The sequence below is a fragment of the Ascidia mentula genome, chromosome 6, assembly GCF_947561715.1.
Source record: "Ascidia mentula chromosome 6, kaAscMent1.1, whole genome shotgun sequence".
Classification (NCBI taxonomy): Eukaryota; Metazoa; Chordata; class Ascidiacea; order Phlebobranchia; family Ascidiidae; genus Ascidia; species Ascidia mentula.
Genome location: NC_138571.1, coordinates 12,370,071 through 12,391,882, shown reverse-complemented (window position 1 = coordinate 12,391,882; position 21,812 = coordinate 12,370,071). Strand labels below are relative to the sequence as shown.

Sequence of the window (21,812 nt, the reverse complement as noted above, 5' to 3'; positions counted from 1 at the left end):
AAGGCAATGAGATTTGATTGATTGTGTTTTAAATGATCAATTGATCAAAGTACTTTTGACTGCAGAAAAAAAGCAGCCTAATAGAAATCATACACGATCGGTAAGCCAAGCTACTCTATAGCAGCAGATTGTCGCGTGATAACCGTATGGAGACTTTCTGTGTTAAAGTTTCGGTGCTACAAAAGTTTTGAACATCTACAGAACTCTCTGCTTGATCCACATTTAAATTTTTACACACAAACTTTCTTGTTGAACAGGTTAGTGGAATTCATATTTATGATCCAACGCAAATCGCATCTGCGTCAACCCAATGTCCAAAACGAATCGATGATCAAAACCTACAATGTATTTTAGATTATTACAAATAGTTTACGGTGGTGTTTTGATTGCCAATTCCAGCGACCATTCAACAGCGAATACAGCAGCCTTTATAATGGCATAAATTGTTACTGACGCTGTCAGGCATATTTTGTTGCTGAATATACTGCTCTTCTGGCAAACGTTATTTTACCGGCATAACAGCCGAAACGTCCAGAAACGTCGAAAATTAAGTTTGCCAGAAGAGCAGAATTTATAATGGCATGCCTGCTGCGTGTGCTGCGTGAACCCACAAAGGCAATCACCAATCTAAGTAGAGTCAGGATGGTAATGTATGCTTGCAATGCCTGCTGGCAAGGTCATGACAAATTCCGAACTGCAAAAAGTGCACTACGGGCGGTTATTTTGGCATGAAAAGTTCGCGGTGAAACGGTTTGTATGTGATATTGCGCGGCACTCAATGCAATGTAGTACCTACAGCAAACAATTACTTGCACATTCGACGACAAACAACTCAATTACGCATTATGCGCATGGTTTAATGTTTGTTAATTCATAAGTGGTTTGCTCTGCATGCCCACATACGTGCGTCAAACAATCGGAGCTGTCACAGTACATGGCTGTTTTGCATTATGAAGACTAAATTGGCAATTCTACTGGGTAAGTCTTGTACTTTTGAGCGGCTACTGTATAAGTTAACCGTTTGCAAAGAGACTAACTTGGCGTCGAATAAAGGATGCAGCGGGCGAAATTTTTCGGCGTGGTGTAGCTCTGCAGGCTTATGTACTAGCTAAACTCTTTTTCGAAATTTTGCGAAAACATTGTTTATGTCCGTATCTCGTCCAGTTCGCACCATTGCACCTTAGATGTACATCCAACTTTTTGAATATTGGTTATGTGTAATATGTTGCGAGTAGCTTACAAAAATGTTTATCTTTACTGGTAGTGGGTGTCGCCCTTGCTGCAGCAGTGCCTGTAAAAATCAACAAGACACCGCAACAGAGAAGGCTGGAGGATGTCATAGCCCTGCTCGAAAAATCGCCTATGATTGATACGTAAGTAGTGTAACGTATTCGCTTCGATTTGTATTGAATTATTTGCAATAAATTGGTTGGATTCTGGCAGATAATTTATTTGCTTGGCCCAAACAACCCTTCAGCAACTTAATGCAATGAACAATCTTTAAACTCCACGGTTTTGGATTCTTTACATCACGTGACTTGTTCGCAAGGTTTTCGATGATTTTTTGTAAAACATTTTCGCATATTGAAAGATTTTTTTTGTGAAAACAAAATTGGGCATCTTTATGCATAAAATATTCTTCAAATAAGTTTTTCAATAACTGAACGAATCTTGTCATTATAAAGATAATCGAACGTTAATCAGGCATACCAACACAGTCAGGCGTCATCGATACAGTTTTTACTATTTTGTTGGCATAAATTAGACTTAATATTGAGAGTTGTTTCAGGCACAACGACTTTGCTTGGAGTATTCGACTCAACTTCAAGAACCGTTTGTCTTCATTCAGTTTGTACGACAACCTGGCAGACAACTTCACCATTTCGCACACGGACATACCCAGAATGCAAGAGGGCAAGATGGGAGCTCAGGTACAATGCGGTTTATATTAATTTAAACTATAACAACGGTTAGCTACCAGCCATGCATATTTTGCATAGTTCTGGTCTTGCTACGCGCCATGTTCAACTCAAGGGGCAGACGCGGTACGATTCGGGCTCGAGCAGCTTGATCTCTTGAAACGAGTGGTCAAGAAGTATTCAGAAGCCTTCCAAGAAGCAAGAACCGCTGACGGTATGTAATTCCGCGTTACTGCATACGTAATTTTTTCCGGTATATAACCATCACCCATGCAGCCATTTATCCTTAAAAACAGAACTTTCTTTATATTTTGAAGTAATATTGGAAAAACACATATCTTGCATATCCGGACCGTTTTGGTGTATGGTTTTCAGTTGTGCACACAGCCTTTCGATTTAATATTATTCTATTTTTTGCGAAGATAAAATTTAATGGAAAAATAGTCAGCATGTTTCAACTTTGGAAATAAAAGTTTTCCTAAACACAATACATTATCTTCTAGAAATCGAGAATGCATTCAACAACGGAAGAATTGCATCTCTTTACGGTCTGGAAAGCGGCCACATCATTGACAGTTCAATGGGCGCGTTGAGAATGATGTATGACCTTGGAGTTCGGTATATAACCTTGACACATTCGTGCAATACCCCATGGTGAGTTATGGCTTTAATGCCAGTGTGTTACACTTGAGCAGTGCATGTCTACAGCTTCTTTAAACCGTTTATGACGTCATTATCTAAACCAGCGCAAACATAAATTGCTTATAAAGAAAAACGCACATTGTAATGACAAAAGATAATGAAATAAACATTCAAATTATCCACAGACATTCCGCATTTGCAATTTTACTAGTGCCGCCATAACGTTATAACAAGTAACAAAGCTTTTAGGGCGGATGCCATCAACTCTGGCTACCCGAACCAAGGCCTGACACAATTTGGAAAAGTAAGTTCCCAAAATTAGGCTTATAAAATTTTAATGCAAAAATATCACCAATGAAATATTGGCATTTAAGGACATAGCGATTGGGCACTTCGTCGACGATTTTTTTGGTTTATGTTGTTACAAGTTACAACCAAACTTTTTACAATACAGTAGTTTACCCACAATGTTGCTTTCTTTAAAATTGAATGAGTCATGTCATGAATAGGTGGAAAAAAACTTGAAGTTAATTAATTTAAACAAGAAAGCCAAAGCTATTATACTGGTATACATCATGTGCAAACGTATCGAACACGACTGCGTCCATCATCAGTGCAATTTGAGAATCATGTCATGAAATAAAAACACCTTGATTCTGTCACAGAAACTGGTACTTGAAATGAACAGACTCGGTATGATGGTGGACATTTCGCACGTTTCTGAGGCAACCATGAACCACGTGATAGAAACAAGTCAAGCTCCAGTGATTTTCAGTCACAGCTGCGCACAGGGCCTTTGCAATCGCGAACGGAACGTTCCTGATTCTGTACTACATGCATTGGTAAGCCTGACATTCACTTACAAAAGGTCAGACCAAACCAAACAATGTTTGAAAACAATAGTATTCATAATAGCCATCCATTGTCTGCTGGCAATATGACATCACAAAAATTTACAGGCGGCAAATGGAGGTGTTATTATGATTGATTTCTACAATCTCTATCTAACTTGCAACGTAACTGCATCAGTGAGAGATGTTGCAAGTAAGTTTAATATAAACGTTGATTTGAATGATGACTTGGATGGTTACTGAATTGTCCTTGTTGCGATTCTGTATCAGATCAAATAGAATACATCAGGGATCTAATTGGATCACAGTACGTGGGTCTCGGTTCGGATTTCGACGCAATACCACTGTGAGTATATATTCTATGTGATTTGTTCCACAGCATGCTTAACATGTTACTACAACGAATAGCAACAAAGCCACAGATTAAGCGGGGTGTGTCCGTTTCTATGTACAATTACACAAAACAGCCAGTGGTTCGGGTGTTTTACATACAATTATTTGCAACATATTGATCGGTTACATACTTGCATCAACATTATGTCTTGCTTGGAGTAATATCATTGTTTCCCACTTGATTTTCTGATTCTCAACCGTTCTGAAAGAGCTTGCTTTTTTTGCAACGCATTCTGAACGTTTACTGCAAAGCATTGAAATGTCAAAGCGGTTTCTACTCGAGTTTGACTTTTCTTTGCTGTCGTGGGAGCCCTGCAAGACGTGATGGGGAGATAATGCAAACGGCATTCTTTGACATACGGACTTCTTCGCGCAAATTAATCATACAAGTTACAATGCTGCTACAATCACACCCAGCAAATACCAACAGTAATTTAGCACTGCTGTGTTCATTTATTTCATAATCGCTGCTTGTCACTCATAGTAAACACGTTATTGGTTTTAACACTGCTCTTTCCAAGTGTAAGTACAACTAAATAATTACATTTTGATAAACCACATTACACCCCACAGGACGCCTATTGGATTGGATGACACATCTAAGTACCCCAACATCTTTAACGAGCTGCAGAGGAGAGGATGGGGAGACGAGGAACTAATGGATGTTGCGGGGAGGAACCTCCTCCGAGTGATGCTGGATGTTGAGAGCGTAGCAGCGGGGATGTTTGATCAACTTCCGCAGGAGGATTGGATCCCAAAAGAAGATTTGAAAAATGCCACATGTCGCAGCGATTTTTGAATCTCTTTTTGGAACATAAAATATATCAGGGAAATTTATGTTGATTTTGTTGTTGTTTGAAAAATGAGTTTTTTGGCGGAAAACAGGTTTCACGTTCTTTCAATATAGTGCAATGCCATTGACGCATTGCACACTTTTAAAGCAAGTTACGTATATCCGAGGATTTAAAATTTTATGGGATAAAAGTTAAGAATATCAAACATATTTTCGAACTGTATAAATATTCTACGATGCCCACATGCCAAAGGTTTAAAGGGTAAAAATGACTTCCACAAACCTAGGTTTGGCGGCTAAAGGCATGCTCTTTTGGTTTGGTATGGCCGCTTAACAACTTAACCTATTCAACTCATTGTACATGGTGAAGGTTTGTGCCCTTTGGTCTAAATTAATTTCCTCTGGTATCAAAGCATTTTGTCGCGTATTGTTTAACGCACAAGAGACAAAATAAGCGTCACCATACGTTTACAGCAACACAATTTGAATTCTTGCAAATCGTACAGGTACGACTGAACGCACCGAAGGTGTTGCATGTTGAATATTTGTTGCTATTTCCTAATGGTTTCGGCATCTGTTTAGAGCCATAACAAAGGAATAAAAGAGCCACGCGCGGCTCTGGAGCTGGGGTTGCCTGCCTCTGGCTTAGTAATCCTCGCCTGTTTCTAAATTCGGCGATTACATAGAGTGCGGTTTGGAAATTTTTCTTAGGTGTTGCGTCGATAGATGGCACATATCCACGTAAGCTGCAAGGCGTGCCTCTCCAACATTCACCGCAAAACACCTCTGCGGTCAAGTCTAAACCGCACAAAATACCACGTTACTTTGCGGAAATCTTATAATGAGAGTGACAAAGTGCCGCCCGTCTCGCCGTCAGTTTCCGCCATACTTGCTACTTGTTCAATGCTTCCGGCTTGTCAAACAATCTGACACAGACGCACAGAACATTTTGCGATATTTTAAGCTCTTCAAAAACACGCAGCAACGATAACAAGCATCAACAACAAATAGTTTACAGCAACTGTGATGGGAAAAACGTTCATTTTTACTGCAAAAGTGGGAGGAAATGAGGTGCATTTTCAAAAAACAAACAAAATTTCGGCAGAGTAAAGGATGTGGTTTGTAGATGTGGAATTATGCACTTGAATATCTACAGGCGATCATCAAGTTTATCCGCAAATAAGTGTGGTATGTTTGTTGAGTTCAAAAAACGTCCAATGGTGTCTGCAATTTGTACATTGCGTTGGTATCGCAAGTAGCGCATTAGACTTGTTAGTGGAAAAGGGAGAGAAAAAACGTAAGAATTACATTATAGGAACTATGGACTTGCTGGAGCATCTGTGAGTCTGTTTGTCGAATAGGCTGTCGTTGCAGCATCCGTACTGAGACAAGGTGTAAACTCTTCCTCCACAACACCCACGAAAGCCAATCCTTAAAACCAAAGAACAGTTGCACAAGGACGATCCTAAGATATGTGGGGCCAGATCAGAAAAAGTAATGCGGGTCGTGACTGTATTTTGCCCAAAAAACTGTTCGGTTTGACTTTTTTTCCCTTTTTGGGGCTTTATAGTAAATTGCAGGGCCCAATTTTAAACGGGGACCCGATTTGGCCAAATGGGCCTGGTGATCGGCCCTGCAGGTCCAGTATCATGTACTATTTGAGCATTTGTGTGTCATTTGAGCACTCTTAAATGCCTTAACTTTAGCTTATACTTGTTGCAAGTTCCATTAACTATAAATAAAAAACGTTCAAAATAAGTGACTGAGCGGTAGATTTATAGTGATTGTAAAACATACCAATAAACCGATATCCCGTTGCAGCAACCCTGCCACCTTGCATTTATCACTCTTTTTCCACAGCACTGCGACGTTTTGTACATTCTCCTTCTGCAAGAATAAAAATGTATTATGACGTTTCTATTCCAACTGTTACCGAACAAAGCAATGGAAATGATATATCTTTGTCTTTAGTATTCAAACCTGATAGTTCCTTGGCAGCATATATGCTTTAAAATGTTATAATCGCTTCCGTTGCAAAGATATATTGGAACCTTTTTGGTGGTGAATGTCAATTGTGGTGTATGTGTTGCAGCAGTTGTGCTTTCTGGAAGCGCAGGCAGGCGTTATTTGTCATTTTTATTTTCTATTTTAGCACTTGCACCTGTTTGCGCTTGATTGACCTTTTTACACAATCCTGGCGATAAGCTGATATCATCAATGGCAATGTCACTTTTCGATTGAAAACCTCTGGTTGCTTCAAATTCAAACTGCGAATATAGAAAAGGTGATAGACTGGCTTATGTAGTTTTTACTGCACATTGATTAAAAGAAAGCCTGAAAAACCATACTCTATACCAGCATACAAAATGGATTATTCTTACATAAGCCGGTGCAAAATGCCTTATTTTCGTTGATGAAATGACGTCCACCTCTTCCAATATCCAATCCGTTGTATTTGCGCTTTGAGCTCCTTCAAGATCAAAGTAAGCACGTTAATAAAACTGCAAACTAAGCCAATTTGGCAACACACAGTAGGCACCGGTTCTCTGCTTTTGTCACGTACCAGATTTTGTTGTGATCAGAAAGATTGTTGCTGGGGCGTTTCCAGCTTGTTTGGGAGGACTCCAGATAACTTTTAAAGACCCCATACTGTTTCCGTACATATGGTACCTAGATTTTAAGACCAATGTAAGTGAAATTACCATAATGAAACAATTACTGTTATACTGGGAGTAAGGAATTTGCTCTTTTTTATCCAAGTTTATTCAAAAAATGTTTGCAAAATCAAACTTTGGTAATTGGAGCAGCGTTACCAAAATCTAAGACAGTAGTTCTGATCTTGGGTCATGTCCACAAAGGGCGTCCGAAATTTGGCTTTTGACCCAAACTGGATTCCTGTTGCCTCGACGTAAGTGTAACGCCCTTCTACAATGAAATAAAGACACTGCAAAATGGAATGTTACTGTAAAATTTAGACAGTCTTACCAGAAGAGAAAAGCGTGTGGTCAACGCTAGGACCTGTTCCATTGGTAGCGGTTGGACCTTGGCCTACTTCCCATCTATACTCTGTAGTTGAACTCTGATTCCAACCAGGGCACCTTTATTTCATCCGTTAGTCGGTATTAAAATGGTGAAAGAAACGGAACGGTTTCATTAAAATAATTTTTGGCGGTACGCAGTTCCGGTAAGGATGCAATCGCTGGTGGGTCTCAAATAGTCATGAGAAACTTTTATTTTATTTATTTTAGTAAATTTATCCACATTATAGTCAATTATCGGTTTGTTTTTTCGTGTAAACCTAATCCTCTCGTAAAGAGTAATTTTATATTTTTGACATTGGTAAGCAATAACAAAACATAAAAAAACAAAATTGGCAACCACAATAACTACTTACCAGCCATCTTCAAAGTCGCAGTTGAACAAGGGTACATCGTCGTCGGGTTGAACTGGCGAATTTGCCGTATTATTGAACAGAGTGGAGACGAATAGTGCAAACGTCAGATACAAGTTGACACATGCTTGTGAAGCAAGTCCATAGTGTGGGTCATACGGAAGCGAGTAGTTCAAGGGAATGGTCGATTTGTAACCATGTGGCTGGTGTACACATGTGGGAAAATAAATAGCCAAAGTTATTGGAACAAGATTTATGTTTTATTGCAAACCTTAATTATTCATATTTTCCCAAAACAGCTATATGTAATATATGTGCTAAAAAGCCATAATATTGTCGAGCTGCAGACAGGGTGTGTACACGCACTGACAGGGAAGGGAATTTGGTGTGCCTGCTATAGTGTAGAAGCTAGCACAGTGCCACTTCAACAGCTGCACTGATGAGACCTTACAGGTCGAAACGCAGTCCGTGTACACACCCTGTCTGCAGCTCATCTATATGTAAGTTATTAGTTTTACTATCTCACTAGTTTTATATAAGATATTACTACAAGTTGTTCCCACAGTCAGTAACCACACGGATGATGAACACAGTATAGTGTTTGACAAACTTGCATTAGGACCATATGCTAATCAGCAGATTCTTAGCTTTATGGCATTTATATTTCAACCAAAAAAGTATAAATATATATATATATTGTTTCACATATTTATCGCACATAGAAATGTGTATTTCACATACATTCGCTTGTTTGAAACAAAGTGTTTTAGATTTATGTCAGCTATGATAAATCTCAAGCATTTTGTTACGAACAAATAAATTCCTCTCTTAATAAATTGGTTTCACAGGAAAACTTAAACGCACGTAAAAAATCTCTTACCAAAGGTGGTGCGACCTTGTTATTTGTTGTGCTTGCTGGCCTTATGTTTCTGAACAGGTTTCTCAAATCTGCCCCCGCAACATACAATCCTGGAGTGAATCCAAACCGGGTCCTTCCCAAATTTGGGCCCCTTGACATTTTTCCAAGTTGCTGTGACTTAACGGTGTTAGTATATGTACGGTAGGTCTTTACTACTGTTTAAAGCTTGCTCGCGCTGTATCCACAATTTCAAGTGTCGGGTTTGAAATGCCGCTGCCATATAATGGAGTTCTGAAGTTGCGCGGCGAAACACGGCCATTAATTATAGGCATAACTGAAGGAAACATCCATACTCCATGACAGAACATAGCCTCGAGCTCATACAAAAGCTGTTTCACTCAGCGAGGTTCAAAAATGCAATACACCGCCTTTTCGCCTTTTTTTAAATGCACAAGAATGTCTGTTTGCTGTCACAACGGATGATTCCACCCAAACCTACGAATTAAAAATAGATTAGAGTTCCCAATGTTTGCCAATGTACAATCCTGGACAAAGTTATGTTAGCCCCCTTGGCAAGTTATAAGTCTAAAATTATGGAACATTTTTGACGGCGTATCGGCTTTTTTTATCGTGTGTCCCTGATGACCTTTTTAGTGCCGGGTCTTGCACCTGCGGAATGTTACAGTTGTTTACCTGCTATTAAAGGTGCCGTGTTTAATTTTCCGAGAACTGTTGAAAATAACGGACAAGCACATTTTCCCCGGACGCTAATTGTAATGTCGAATTCTGGAGATGGACGGAAAAATTCGGACACCAGACAACCCTGGAAGCTGCATTGTCTTTGCTATGTGTTTCACTAATACCTATTGTTTAGTGTTTCAAAAGTTTTTTTTGTATTTTGGCACAACTTAAAGTGAACACCGTTGCTTGAAAAGTTATAGTGGCGGTAAATACCAAATAATAATAAAAAGGACACAAAAAATAAAGGGTATATTCCACTTCTCAATATTCAACATTTTGTGAAGGTGTTGGCAGACGAAAACCCCTGTGATTTTTTTTGGCAAACATCAGAGGGTCAGCACATCGTTAGTAAAACATATTCCACAAGCTTCACATTAACCATTTGCATCCTTTTAGAGATTCCTCAAGTAAAATAACAATTAAGTAATGCATGTACATTGGATACATCATGTTGAGAGTGTGATGACAAAATTGCTTGTTCAGAATTGAATGAAGGAGTTCTGCTTGAACAAAGAAGAGATTGTTACGTAACAAACAATTCAATGACTCGACGTTTTGTGTTGAAAGTGTGCGTTAATTATAAACACTGATAATGTTGGCCAATGTTTGACAGTTACTGCTTGTCGACCACTACGTAACCCTACCGTGTTGTTTGCTTGTACCTATTGGCAAATATTTCAGTTAAAGCTGATTTATCACGCCGTGACAGGAATATGCCTGGCTAATCGTTTATTACGCCATAGTTGGCTATACCATGTACAGAAGTAGATTTAAAAATAGCTATTAAATGAAACGTACTGCGTAGCATATTAAAGATTCCGTTTTGACATAAATTACGCCTAGTCCAGCGATTATCAAGTTTGTTTGTAATAGTTTCAGTTGCATCACCCTTCCGAAGGCAAATTAAGATGGCTGAAAAAAAAACTTTGCTAATAGCAGGTAAGTAGTGTTGTCAATATTTAACAGTGCCACGCCCCGTAAATGAAAAACGTTTTGTAAGAAGTTATATAACACAAAAACTAGAAAAAAAACAAAGCTTCCTTGAGCTAACTATAATGTTAAACCTGATAGCCTATACTATGAGATATTTAGTCTAATGGTGATCTCGGTTTGTAAAAGAAATGAAAAACCAAGTTTTTAAACCAATGGAAACGTTTCTGTGCATTTCCTGAGGAGAGTTTTTTACCTGTTCGTGACACCTTGATTATCGTGAATTCCTTGCATTTATTCGCGAAAGTACGTTGCTGCTCTGTGATTTTTCAGTTGGGGTTTTTGCGGTTGCGGCTTGTGTGGCAGTTGCAATTGCAGTACCGTTGACTACAGGAAAAAAGGATTCCAGCACCTTTGTCGACTATGTGGGTGAAGCAAAAGCAATCCTTGCTAAGTCGCCCCTCATTGACGGGTGGGATATAATTGTAACTTATTATTTTTGTGCATAGTTATGTATTGGTTGGATACTAGACAAAACACGTTTAAAGGGATGTGAATTACAAAAATTCAATATAGGGCAAAAGAATCTGCAGATTTTGGCTCGTAAATTGTTGGAAAATATGTACACAATACTAAACACAAACAACATGTTTCGTTCAATTAGGCAAGGGGGTGAATGGGCTATAATTACCTACCCTATATGTTATAACACTACTTTGACTTTCATTCAGCACTAGCGTGTTTTGTGTGGAGCATGTTATCTACTCGTCTAGCGACGGATCCGGATAGTTATTAATCAAATCCGGCCGGATAATTTGGATCCGGCAGTTTGTTAACACCGATTTGTGTATTTTACCGGTATGGCAAATATGTTTGATTGCCAAACAGAATGCTATGTTGAGGTTAGCCTGTCATGAGTGGAACAAATAAACGTGAGCATTTATTAAAATGGTATAACACGTCACGAAAAACCCTAATAACAGAAAAATCTTACGTCGGCGAGTATAACAGACTGGGTCCCAAAAACGAGTAATTTGACAAATGTTTGTCCGCTTTTAAGACAAAAATGCTTTCCCAACTATCCGGTAAAATTAAGTGTATTATCCGGCCGGGTCCGGGTATTGAAAATTGGTCAATATGCGGCCGGTATTCCGGGAACCCGAATCCGGCGCAACACATCACTACTAGCGACCAAATCCGCCATAGTTACGTCACAATGTGTTTTGTATAGCGACCTGCAGGAGAAAAATTCTCGATCCAGCAAACCGCGCAGTAGTCATTTTTTTTAATTTATGTTGCAAAATGCAAATGATTTCATTTGTAGACACAACGACCTCACAACCAACTTCCGTTACACGTTGCAAAACCGCATTTCGGACATCAATCTGCACGACGACATGCGCAACTACTTCAGCAACTCGCATACGGATATCACAAGGATGAAGGAAGGATCAATGGGAGCTCAGGTAAAATTATGGATAAACTCATACATTGGAAAACTCGGGGTGGTGTCAGTTTTTATTAAGACACCTAAATTCGCCGCAAGTCATTTGCGTGTTTCATTTTTGCAGACCTGTGCAAACATGGCGATTATGAAGTTTAAGCAGCAGAGTTTTCCAATTTTTACTTTGTTAAATGCTTCATATATAACTGAGGCAGCTCAACTGAGTTTTAAAATTACATTCAATGCACCCAGTACAGTGGTAAAATCCATCTCGCTAGAGTTGTATCAGTCAGGCCGCGGACTTGTATAGCGCCGGGCTGATTTTTTATCGGGTTCGGTCTTTATAGTTAAATAAAACACACTCTGTCACATTTGCGTCGTAATTGCAATCTCTATTCACGAACGTGCATGTGGTGACGTCAGACCTTGTTACATCATAACTGCTTGAGGCCATTGAATTTACACCCGCCAAAGCTTTAGCGCCGTATTTTCACTTTAAAAAATATTTCGGTTAAAATGTTGGGCCCGAATACAACGCTGAAACCTATAACAGCCTGCTAAAACTTATTTTCTCTAATAAATATGTACTGAGAAGTCTATAACACTTTATCCAAATGTTCGTTGTTCGTTTGGTCAGTTTTGGTCTTGCTTCGTATCCTGTTCGGCCCAGCACGTGGACGCAGTGAGGCAGGCACTGGAGCAAATCGATGTTATGAAGAGAATGATTAAAATGTACCCCGATGACCTCCAAGAAGCCAGAACAGCTGACGGTAAAATGTTGAAAGTTATCCGCGAAAAAAGCAGCAATCCATTACAATAGGCTATACCGAAAATTCACTAAATTGAATTTGAAAAACTGATTTAATGTTAAGACTTGTTTCTTGATTGTAGTAATATAACTGATTCTACCAAAAATTCATTGATAGAAACGACTTTTATATTATTGAAATGTTGTATTTTAATAAAAAACACACGAGTTAATAAATGTTGTTGTTACTTGTCACAAGATATTGAGGCCGCATTCAACGCTGGAAAAATCGCTTCGTTAATTGGCGTTGAGGGAGGTCACATGATTGACAGCTCGATGGCCACTTTGCGGATGTTGTATGACCTTGGAGCACGTTACATGACCTTGACTCATTCATGCGACACACCTTGGTAGGTTGTCCTTATTGGCGAACTCCTGTCCCGGTAATTATTGCATTTGTAACTTTTTTCTATTCATCCTTGCTAAGCTGAAATTCGTCCAATTACCCAGATTGTCGCTTGGCAACGAATGTTTTAATTTCCGGTAACATTGTCGTAATTTATAATGGGTTTTGGTACTTTTATGTCGAAACACGTGAAGGTTTGGTTTCAGGATTCTTTCCATGTCATTGTAAAAATGTTTTTCAACCTTGTAGGTGCGATGCCGCTAATGGAGAATATCCCAGCGGAGGATTGACGGAATTCGGAAGGGTAAGAAAAATGTTTGAGATTTCGGTTCAAAACATCGCTCCACGGAATAAAATGCAACCAGGCGTGCTTATTTGCAAATTCGTTCCACACTCAAATTGGACACATGCAAAAATCCCGTGATTGCACACCCTTAGGTTAGAGATTTTGGGGGTAGGTGGGCCGTGGCCCTTTGGTCCCCTAGCTTTGGCAATACCGGGTAACGCTAACTCTCGTGCTTTTACGACTGAGTAACACGACTGGTGGAAGTAGGTACATAGTCAAATCAAATAGGTCCAAGTCCACAACGCCTGACATCCTTGTACGATTTTTCATATAGTTTTTTACGATCGCTAGAAAGTCGTGCTTGAAATGAACCGGTTGGGAATGCTGGTTGATCTCGCTCACGTTTCCACCGACGTTATGAGGCAAGCGCTTGCGGTCAGTAAGGCGCCGGTGATTTTTAGTCACAGTTCCGTGCGTGCCTTGTGCGATACAGAACGGAATGCTCCCGACGATGTCCTTCAAAGCCTGGTTTGTTTAAAAACATTTGTGTTGATTTCTAGCACAAAAGGTTTCTGTTCTTTTTGGCAAATCTACTTTATAACAACGGGAAGTAACTTAGTCTAATTGACCTCCAGTGGTTGTACGTTTTTTTGAATTACGTCATTACTTTTTGCATGAACTGCTGTTTTTAAATTTGTACAAACATTTACTTTGTATTGAACTCCCCCTTAGGCGGAAAATGACGGAATAATCATGATCAACTTTTACAACAACTACATCAGCTGCAGTGATACAGCTACAGTACAGCAAGTGGCAGGTATTTTGGACATTAACTCATCAGTGGTTTTCTTTAGAAAACAAATACTGCCATCACTTTAATATAAACACACACAAATTGATGTTTTCTCCGTAAGGTTTCACCTAGTTTGGTGCCCAACGGATTGCATAGTCACCACAAAGTGGAAGTCTTTGCTTGGCCGTTTGGTCAGCAAAGTCGTCTGATAGTCACACCAGCTGCACTGATGAGACCTTTTAGGTCGAAACAGTGGCCATCTGTCTGCAGCTTATACATGATTTTTGTTGGTTTACGATTACAGATCACTACACGTACGTTAAAAACTTGATCGGAACTCGCTACTTGGGCGTGGGGGCAGATTATGACGGTGTACCACGGTAAGTTGTTTTCGTGTACAGAGAAGGCCGCATCTCTCAATTAAATCCTAAAAATTGAGTTTTAGAAGTCATTTGTCATTGTGCACCTGGTTACAGTTTCTCTTGTTTGCCAAAAACAATTGCCGGGTCTGATGACTCATGAAGGGGGACTACTATTGCTGAACAGAAAAAAAAATTGATTGCAGCTGCATTAAGACAGCACATTGGGGGGTTTTGCAAAGACTAACTGCTAAATTGTCAGTCCTAGGGGGTGTACAAACAGCCCCGGTGGGGCCCCAAGACAATTACAAGACATCTAATTCTTCATGAATTGTGTAGAGGAGGGTTGGTGGCTTCACTTAATCGCAAATGGAGGTAACTTTATGTGATTCATTTTTTCACAAAACAAACCTACACTTTTTTCTGCTTTTTTGGCCAAAATAATGGCCAACAGAGGGTCAAAATGCCCCCGGGGGAGCAGTTTAAGTAGTTATTTCCATTATAAATTTGACCACAATTCCTTGCCAAGGGTCGGCACTAACAGAAAATCACAAATTGAACATACTTTCTGTGATTCATTTTTTCACAAAATCAACCTCAATATTTGGGTAGTTTTTCAGCTACATGTACAACAGCACCCTCTACCAATTTACTGCCTGACTAATAACCCTGAAAACCAAAGTAAAACTGCCCCAAACACGCCCTGGCAACAGCCTGTTCATCTGCGCTCATTCAACCAAAACACTGGCGCCCATGCATGACCCATTGCATTGTTACACACAATTTTACTCTGTTACGCAGGACAGAGTTCGAGAAGGGCAATTCCCAACCGGGAAAGTCTTTTCCATAGAAATACAGAGATGCGGCCAGAAGCCTTACCTTTGTTAACGGTGATATTGGTATTGAGCTAAACAGTGTGGTGATTACCGTTGCAGGATTCGGACGAGCGAATGTTTTTAAATTGAAAAACTGTCTTGTTTGACTTAGTATAGACAGGACTGGTATTTTCTGAACCAAATATAAAGTTTTACCTGCTTTTCAGCACACCAACTGATTTAGAAGACACCTCAAAGTATCCCAACCTTTTTGCGGAGCTACTTAGAAAAGGATGGACAGAGGAAGAGCTGCTGGATGTTGCAGGAAGAAATCTTCTCCGTGTGATGAGAAAGGTGGAGCAGATTTCTCGAGACCTGGGGTCCGAACAGCCCCAGGAAGACTGGGTGCCAGAAAATGATGTACAAGATCTAAATTGCCGAAGCAATTTTTAGTTTCTCATTTATGTATTTTGGGATTTATCATGAAAATATCCCAGAGATGTTGATTACTAACAGAAGACCAAATTCTAAAGAAAACGTTTTCACTTGGCAATGTTGTGAAAGTTAGGACAGCAATTTACAGTAAGGTACAAAATGCATTAGTAAGTTAGAACATTAGCAAGCAAATGAACAATTCCACAAGTTAAGATGGGTCACTTGACAAAAAATTCACTATTAAAATTGGTTTGTATATTGGCAATGAGAAAAGCTGAGACAACAAGACATATCGTTGATCGATGGTTCTGCTGTCTTCAAACTTTCTCGAACAAAGGCATTGCATAATTCACAATGAAATAAATAAAATTTTCTAGCTCAAACACAACCCATTAATCCCTTGCTCCAAAGATACTGGAACCAACTCGTACCAAAGTGCTGCCTGCTTCAATCTGAAACATAACAAAAGATATAACAGAAATAATGGCAATTTCATTCACATCACAAAAAAAAGCTTACAGCCTCTTTGTAGTCATTTGACATTCCCATGCTTAATCCCAATTCATTCTCATCAATATTTAGCTTTTCACAAACAGATTTCCGGCAATTTTTTAGGCATTCAAAGTCCATATTGGGCCCTGTGCTGTAATCGTGTCCGAATGCACCGATTGTCATTAAACCACAAAGATTCAGTCTTGGACATTGTTCCCTTATGTGTGTCACAACGGAATGGCAATCGTCAGGTTTTACTCCACTTTTGCCTTTAAAGTAGGTAAAAACTATGAGAAGTTGTTGAGATCAGTGCGCTTATTAAACAAATTACACAATTATGTCACTATGAAGTGATTGTTACTAACTGAATTATGTCATTGGGCTCTATCTGAATATGTACCAATGTTATTATGGCTTTATTGCTGCTTTAAAGGTTATAATTGAATCATATTAAACATACTATCAATACAAATTGAATACCAATACTCACTCTCTTCCCCACTGGTGTTGACTTGCACCATAACACGCAAAGGTTCTTTATCTTCTGGCAATCGCTTATTCACAGAATTCGCTTCTTCGATCCCACATAGCGTTTGCAGCATGTGAAGGTTTTGCACTCGCATGAGCATGCTGCCCATCTTCTTTTGGTATGTTCCAATATAATGCCACTTTATGTCTGGACATACGGTGGCCATCTGCATTGTAACACACATTCCATAATTATAACAACTGACATGGAATCTGACTTTAGCTTTTTACAAAAATTTTTATAAAAATATGCTTCAATATCTATCATTTTTGGACTAACAACTTGAAAAACACCTATCTTAAAAGTTTGTACATATGGGTGTTATAAAAAACCTCTTTTATGTTCAATATTAGCATAAGCAAGTGTATTGTGCTGCACTGTTGCAAGTAACTACAGCCTACATGCCAGATTGGAAAAAATGTCGAAATTTACCAAAATTTTACCGATATCCGCGCAATATTAATCAGCTAATGCATTAACATACAAAAAAACTCGATCTTCAGCGCAATTAACGATCGCCGAAACAAAATCCTCCGCCCATAAAACAAACTTTCCAATCCGGCCTATATGTAGACATACATCAGGATTAGAGGACTTCAACACTAATTCCTTCATGTAGTTTTCACCAAAGTGTCTTTGTCCAGCATCATAAGCTTGTTTGATTGCAGCCAAAGTTTTTGTTTTGCTGACAGCAACTAGTAGTGGCTTTTCAGCAGCAGCCTTGTGTACAAAGATCAATTATTGCAAAATCAACTATATTTTATGTTGTATTACAAACGTATTTACTAATTTAACACTAACTTCTTTACTTTATATCTTCTATTGCTTGTGATTAAAGGTTTATCCTGTTACAAATCATTGACAAGATTTTACATGATGTGACGAAACAACACATGGTCTACTTACAGTGGCTCGTTTACAAGCTGCTTCTTCAATTCCATTTCGGATTATTTCCAAATTGTTTCTAATATTTCCGACGATTTCTGGCATTATTTTGTATCTCGGCATTTCACGATGACTTCATCACAAAAATTCCAGAAGACAAATATTACGTCAGCAAAATAATCATGACGAATGACTTTTTCCAAAAGATCGCTTGACCCCAGAATACAAATAGGCAGCAAAAATACATAAATGCGTGCTCCAAAAATATATATATCCACAAATATATTAAATTATGTTATTTATCCATTAATATTTTTCACGTTGCGTAATGTAAAGGTCAAAGGTTAGACCACGCAATGATGCATTTCTCTTCGAACTTTCTTAATGGTTTTGATTTAACCATTTTTATTTTTACACATATGGAAGATACGTTCACTGTAAACCGCACCCTATTTAAATAAAATGTCTACCAAAACAGTGTAAATTTGACGTTGTTTGAATTCTTAAGTTTTCTAATACATAGTCCCCATGTTTCTGAAAGTGGTAAACGTGTGTTACGATTTATGGTTACGTCTACGTGCTTAAATTCGATGCCTAGTCATATTAAACAAGAAACCCTGCAAACACGTTTTGACCTACAAAAAGATGTTCCAACGTTGTAATATCCTCTCAACACGGGTTTTGATGTCGCGTTATCAGTCAAACAAATAGTCGAACGCGCAACGGCGCTCTCGGGCAGCATTGTGTTACAAGATGGGAGACCGGTTACGAGTCTAGCAGAGCGTTAAATCACTCAGCAAAAAAGAGAAATACATCCCTTTGGCAAACGGGGATCAAGGCTTGTTTTGTCATTCGAGGGCAAACAGCGCTGAAGGCCGACACGGCACTACGCACACAAATAAGCGATTTTGCGGCGTTAATGTTCAACTGCGACGGAATCGCATACGTAGGCTACGTTTACGTTAGGTGTGTCATGCAGACCAACGTGCTAATAATTTTGTGCCTTATACAGTATTATCGATATTACGTGATTGTCAGTTCACTGAAATGTAGATGGGAGGTTGAAACGTTGTCTCTGGCAGTCGAAGTTATTGTCCTATATGCTGGGTTTGCTTTTGCAGTATGTCAACAAAGGTTCGATTGTGTTTTATTGCGATGCATGTTATTGAAAAGCATAGAAGCCGATGAGTTAATTTCCTTGGAAATAGCACGTTTGTTGCATGTCACTTACTAGTTTTTAGCAAACATTGTGCAAGATAATCTTAAGCCTGTTAACCCACTGGGGATTTACTCCAAAATAGCAAAAACAGCCAATCAAATTTATAATTGACCTGTCATTGCAGAGTGAGCAGCAGTTTATTTATTAGAGGTACAAAATCTCATCGATTTTCTTTCGGGTTTGTTCGCAACAAGTGTATAATCAATAAGCATATACACCACACTGGGCGTTAACCTCAGTTTGTCCTAACAACACAGCAAGGCCAGGCGAGAGACGACGCGCCACTGTGGTTGTTATGAATGGAGTACATGGCATTAGCGGTTTAAGCTCCCTTGGGACCAGAATAAGCGCGAGATTTAAACCCCGCTCATTCATAACGAGATAGGAAAGATGGTCATTTTCTGTATTTAGTTACACTCGTAGTGGTAATTCAAATACCTAAATTATAAATCAACTAATTGGTTTCTGATGGTGATGAATACCTGAAAAACATTGGGCTATCGTTAGATTTCCAATTACTTAGTCGCTGTCCTCCATAAACATTGTGGAATAACGTTGCTGTGGTTAAGATACCCCGGAGGTCGAAATCAACATGTGCCCATTAGCACTAGGCCACCAAACCACTGTAGGGAGTGAAGTCAGTCCATTACTCAACACAACCGTACAACAACATTCCTTATTCGGTGGTCATGAGGCGCAAGGTCTTGGTCGTATTCTTAGAAATTAAATCCCATGCTGTTTTGGTGGTAATATTAATGGCTATCGCTGATCTGTTTAAGAATTATATTTATTTCTTGAAAATGTTGACCTCGTGCGAGTTTCACTAGAAACTGTTGAACTTGTTGGATTATTATTGGCTTGTTTCTTGTACTGATGAAATGTTTTTGATAAAAGGACATTTAATTACTGGGCAGAAGAACTGAAACTCAGGTTTTTAAAGTTCCAGAATCTTGAGTCATGCTTGAAAGACCATGACACAGTGCCGATCCATCGTACTGTCAACAAAATCCGCTTGGTTGCTCGCGAGTAACCAGTGAAGTTTTTCCAGACCTGTAAAGTCGCATGTTCGGTGTTGTGACGTAATGAAATAACAAAACCAATATGGACCAATAAAATCCATTCTGTTTCCTGCCTATGAACATTTACCTCGAGTGTTAAGGGGTCCGACCCATGGTATAGACAAATAACAGATTGACATGTGTGTCATTTATTTTCCAGTTTGTGTTCAGTTTTGCTGTGAGTGTTACTTTAGCAGTAGAGGTGCGTTAAACCGCCTATGTCAAAGCTAAGTAAATCGCAGCTGTTTTACGCCTGGAGGCAGACAGCATATCGTGAAAAAGCCAAAATCTACAATTACGAAAGCAGCTTTGGTTGCGGGGCGCGAGATTTTTTCCTAAAATGCGAAAGAGCTTGCGGAAAAACGGTGCTGCGCGCCATTTTCACGCATCGTTGCGCGAGCTAGTAATAAAAACGCGTCATTTCTTTTTGCAACAAAACAAAATAACCTTGCGCCATTTGCAGTTGCAGAGCGAGCATCTTCCCTCCTTGTACTGTGTAAGAGATTGTGTCCTCAGACAAGCTTTAACTGACTTCAGTAAGCTCAGCGTGAAGTGATAAAGTAGGCTTGGTCTTACTCCGTGACTGGTGAAGCGTGGTGTTTATCTCTTAAAATATCGGACAGCAGTGATGTCATAGCACAAAGCTTTGTACCGAGCAAAACTGGTGTTTAGCATTCCAGCGCAGTGAGCTCAAAGTGGCGTACTTTCTGGTTGATCGAGCTCAGTACAAAACAAGATTGGTTTGTGCATTGTGGACGCTTGCGCTGTTGTTAAATTAATCTGTTCAACCGCATCGAGATCGCAGAAATTTTGTTTGCATTAGTTTTGGTTTTTCTTTTCTCTTGTAATCTAATTCAGCAAGTTTTAATTTGGTTAAAACCATTTTCCGGTTCTATATTGTGTGCAATGTCAGATTTTTCTGATAACGAAGTAAGTTTAAAACAAACTTTTATCTCGTTAATGTGCCGTTGGTCGCTTGGAGACACCGAAGATTTCGTTGATGACCGCTTTGTCCACGTACGCTTGACGAAGAACGTATCATACGTAGTTTTGCGATGTATGCCAACGCAGTGATGGAATGGTGCAGTGGTATGTGCGCTATGTCGTGGATGCTTGAAGTTGTTTGGACAGGAAATCGCAGCCTTACAATTTTGCTTTCTGGCGTAGAGAGCAGGAACATGTTTTGCGCAGTGTGGCAATGTCTTGCTCAGATTTATTCCTTAATTATATGTTTTCTGGTGTATGAATGGCTTTGCGAATTGTATTTGTTTGTCGTAACGGTTATTATTAAATGCATGTTTGGTTGAAAACTAAATAGGCTACTGTATGTTTTTATTACTTGGCCGATGTAGTCTTTTCAGGATAATTTGCCAATTTCGAATGGCACCAGGGTTGTGTAATTTACGGTCGAATATCAAACTGCAAACATTGACAAGGTTGTAGTATTTTCCCGGGAGTTTGTCACAGTGACATAGCGCACCAATCAATTTTGGCAAATTGGAACCTGATACTGCTAATCGGGAGTGGCGCCAAATACAACGAGACGCTCTTCAAAACAGAAACGTGGACTGGAGCGAGTAAAACGCTCGAAGTTTTGTCGGTCGGCGGGCTAGTAAGGGTTTATATCCGGGGGCGTTTCGCATACTTCATGCGACAGATTTATCGTTGCATATCAATAGTCTTACGGAGGGGCATTTCCAAACCACAGAGCAGCGCTGTAATATCGTCGCCTTTGAAGCTTAGGTGCAGCAACCGCTGCTCATTTTGTGAAAGAATGTTCTTGATTGTCTGTTAAAAACTTATTTCTGACTGAATTACAGGTTT

The 21,812-nt window shown here is 39.3% G+C and overlaps 4 protein-coding genes across 4 annotated transcripts; 2 read left to right on the top strand and 2 right to left on the bottom strand.

Annotated features, from left to right (window-relative positions):
• Positions 1 to 950: 950 nt before the first annotated feature.
• Positions 951 to 4,604, top strand: LOC145907211 (dipeptidase 1-like). Its single transcript, XM_082994641.1, has 10 exons — positions 951 to 978; positions 1,265 to 1,373; positions 1,790 to 1,931; positions 2,001 to 2,133; positions 2,423 to 2,573; positions 2,811 to 2,865; positions 3,227 to 3,403; positions 3,521 to 3,605; positions 3,683 to 3,758; positions 4,379 to 4,604. Exons 1-10 carry the CDS (start codon positions 951 to 953, stop codon positions 4,602 to 4,604), a joined length of 1,182 nt encoding a protein of 393 aa, XP_082850767.1.
• A 1,312-nt stretch (positions 4,605 to 5,916) lies between these two features.
• Positions 5,917 to 9,007, bottom strand: LOC145907210 (MAM and LDL-receptor class A domain-containing protein 1-like). Its single transcript, XM_082994640.1, has 10 exons — positions 8,870 to 9,007; positions 7,993 to 8,192; positions 7,584 to 7,696; positions 7,412 to 7,523; positions 7,162 to 7,268; positions 6,980 to 7,068; positions 6,779 to 6,865; positions 6,396 to 6,485; positions 6,312 to 6,330; positions 5,917 to 6,029 (listed from the first exon to the last, which is right to left on the bottom strand). The coding sequence occupies exons 1-10, from the start codon at positions 9,005 to 9,007 to the stop codon at positions 5,917 to 5,919; spliced, it is 1,068 nt and encodes a 355-aa protein (XP_082850766.1).
• A 1,854-nt stretch (positions 9,008 to 10,861) lies between these two features.
• Positions 10,862 to 15,823, top strand: LOC145906207 (dipeptidase 1-like). Its single transcript, XM_082993628.1, has 9 exons — positions 10,862 to 10,991; positions 11,844 to 11,985; positions 12,601 to 12,733; positions 12,971 to 13,121; positions 13,367 to 13,421; positions 13,755 to 13,931; positions 14,136 to 14,220; positions 14,501 to 14,576; positions 15,598 to 15,823. Exons 2-9 carry the CDS (start codon positions 11,917 to 11,919, stop codon positions 15,821 to 15,823), a joined length of 972 nt encoding a protein of 323 aa, XP_082849754.1. The 5' UTR covers positions 10,862 to 10,991; positions 11,844 to 11,916.
• A 46-nt stretch (positions 15,824 to 15,869) lies between these two features.
• LOC145906214 (pyridoxal phosphate homeostasis protein-like) lies at positions 15,870 to 17,873 on the bottom strand. The gene is made up of 5 exons (XM_082993637.1): positions 17,733 to 17,873; positions 17,406 to 17,546; positions 16,788 to 16,992; positions 16,325 to 16,566; positions 15,870 to 16,257 (listed from the first exon to the last, which is right to left on the bottom strand). The coding sequence occupies exons 1-5, from the start codon at positions 17,832 to 17,834 to the stop codon at positions 16,198 to 16,200; spliced, it is 750 nt and encodes a 249-aa protein (XP_082849763.1). The 5' UTR covers positions 17,835 to 17,873; the 3' UTR covers positions 15,870 to 16,197.
• Positions 17,874 to 21,812: the final 3,939 nt, after the last annotated feature.

What these genes read in the sequence shown, in the direction of transcription:
- LOC145907211 (XM_082994641.1), top strand. Translation starts at nt 951, where the DNA reads ATGAAGACTAAATTGGCAATTCTACTGG. An exon ending in TAAATTGGCAATTCTACTGG is followed by an intron (nt 979 to 1,264) that starts GTAAGTCTTGTA and finishes CTTTACTGGTAG; the next exon opens with TGGGTGTCGCCCTTGCTGCA. An exon ending in GATTTCGACGCAATACCACT is followed by an intron (nt 3,759 to 4,378) that starts GTGAGTATATAT and finishes TACACCCCACAG; the next exon opens with GACGCCTATTGGATTGGATG.
- LOC145907210 (XM_082994640.1), bottom strand. Translation starts at nt 9,007, where the DNA reads ATGTCAAGGGGCCCAAATTTGGGAAGGACCCGGTTTGGATTCACTCCA. An exon ending in TCTGATCACAACAAAATCTG is followed by an intron (nt 7,069 to 7,161) that starts GTACGTGACAAA and finishes TTGATCTTGAAG; the next exon opens with GAGCTCAAAGCGCAAATACA. An exon ending in GGCATTTTGCACCGGCTTAT is followed by an intron (nt 6,866 to 6,979) that starts GTAAGAATAATC and finishes CTATATTCGCAG; the next exon opens with TTTGAATTTGAAGCAACCAG.
- LOC145906207 (XM_082993628.1), top strand. Translation starts at nt 11,917, where the DNA reads ATGCGCAACTACTTCAGCAACTCGCATACGGATATCACAAGGATGAAG. An exon ending in ACGATGTCCTTCAAAGCCTG is followed by an intron (nt 13,932 to 14,135) that starts GTTTGTTTAAAA and finishes ACTCCCCCTTAG; the next exon opens with GCGGAAAATGACGGAATAAT. An exon ending in GATTATGACGGTGTACCACG is followed by an intron (nt 14,577 to 15,597) that starts GTAAGTTGTTTT and finishes CCTGCTTTTCAG; the next exon opens with CACACCAACTGATTTAGAAG.
- LOC145906214 (XM_082993637.1), bottom strand. Translation starts at nt 17,834, where the DNA reads ATGCCGAGATACAAAATAATGCCAGAAATCGTCGGAAATATTAGAAAC. An exon ending in CAGCTTGTAAACGAGCCACT is followed by an intron (nt 17,547 to 17,732) that starts GTAAGTAGACCA and finishes TTTGTACACAAG; the next exon opens with GCTGCTGCTGAAAAGCCACT. An exon ending in CAAATGACTACAAAGAGGCT is followed by an intron (nt 16,258 to 16,324) that starts GTAAGCTTTTTT and finishes GTTATGTTTCAG; the next exon opens with ATTGAAGCAGGCAGCACTTT.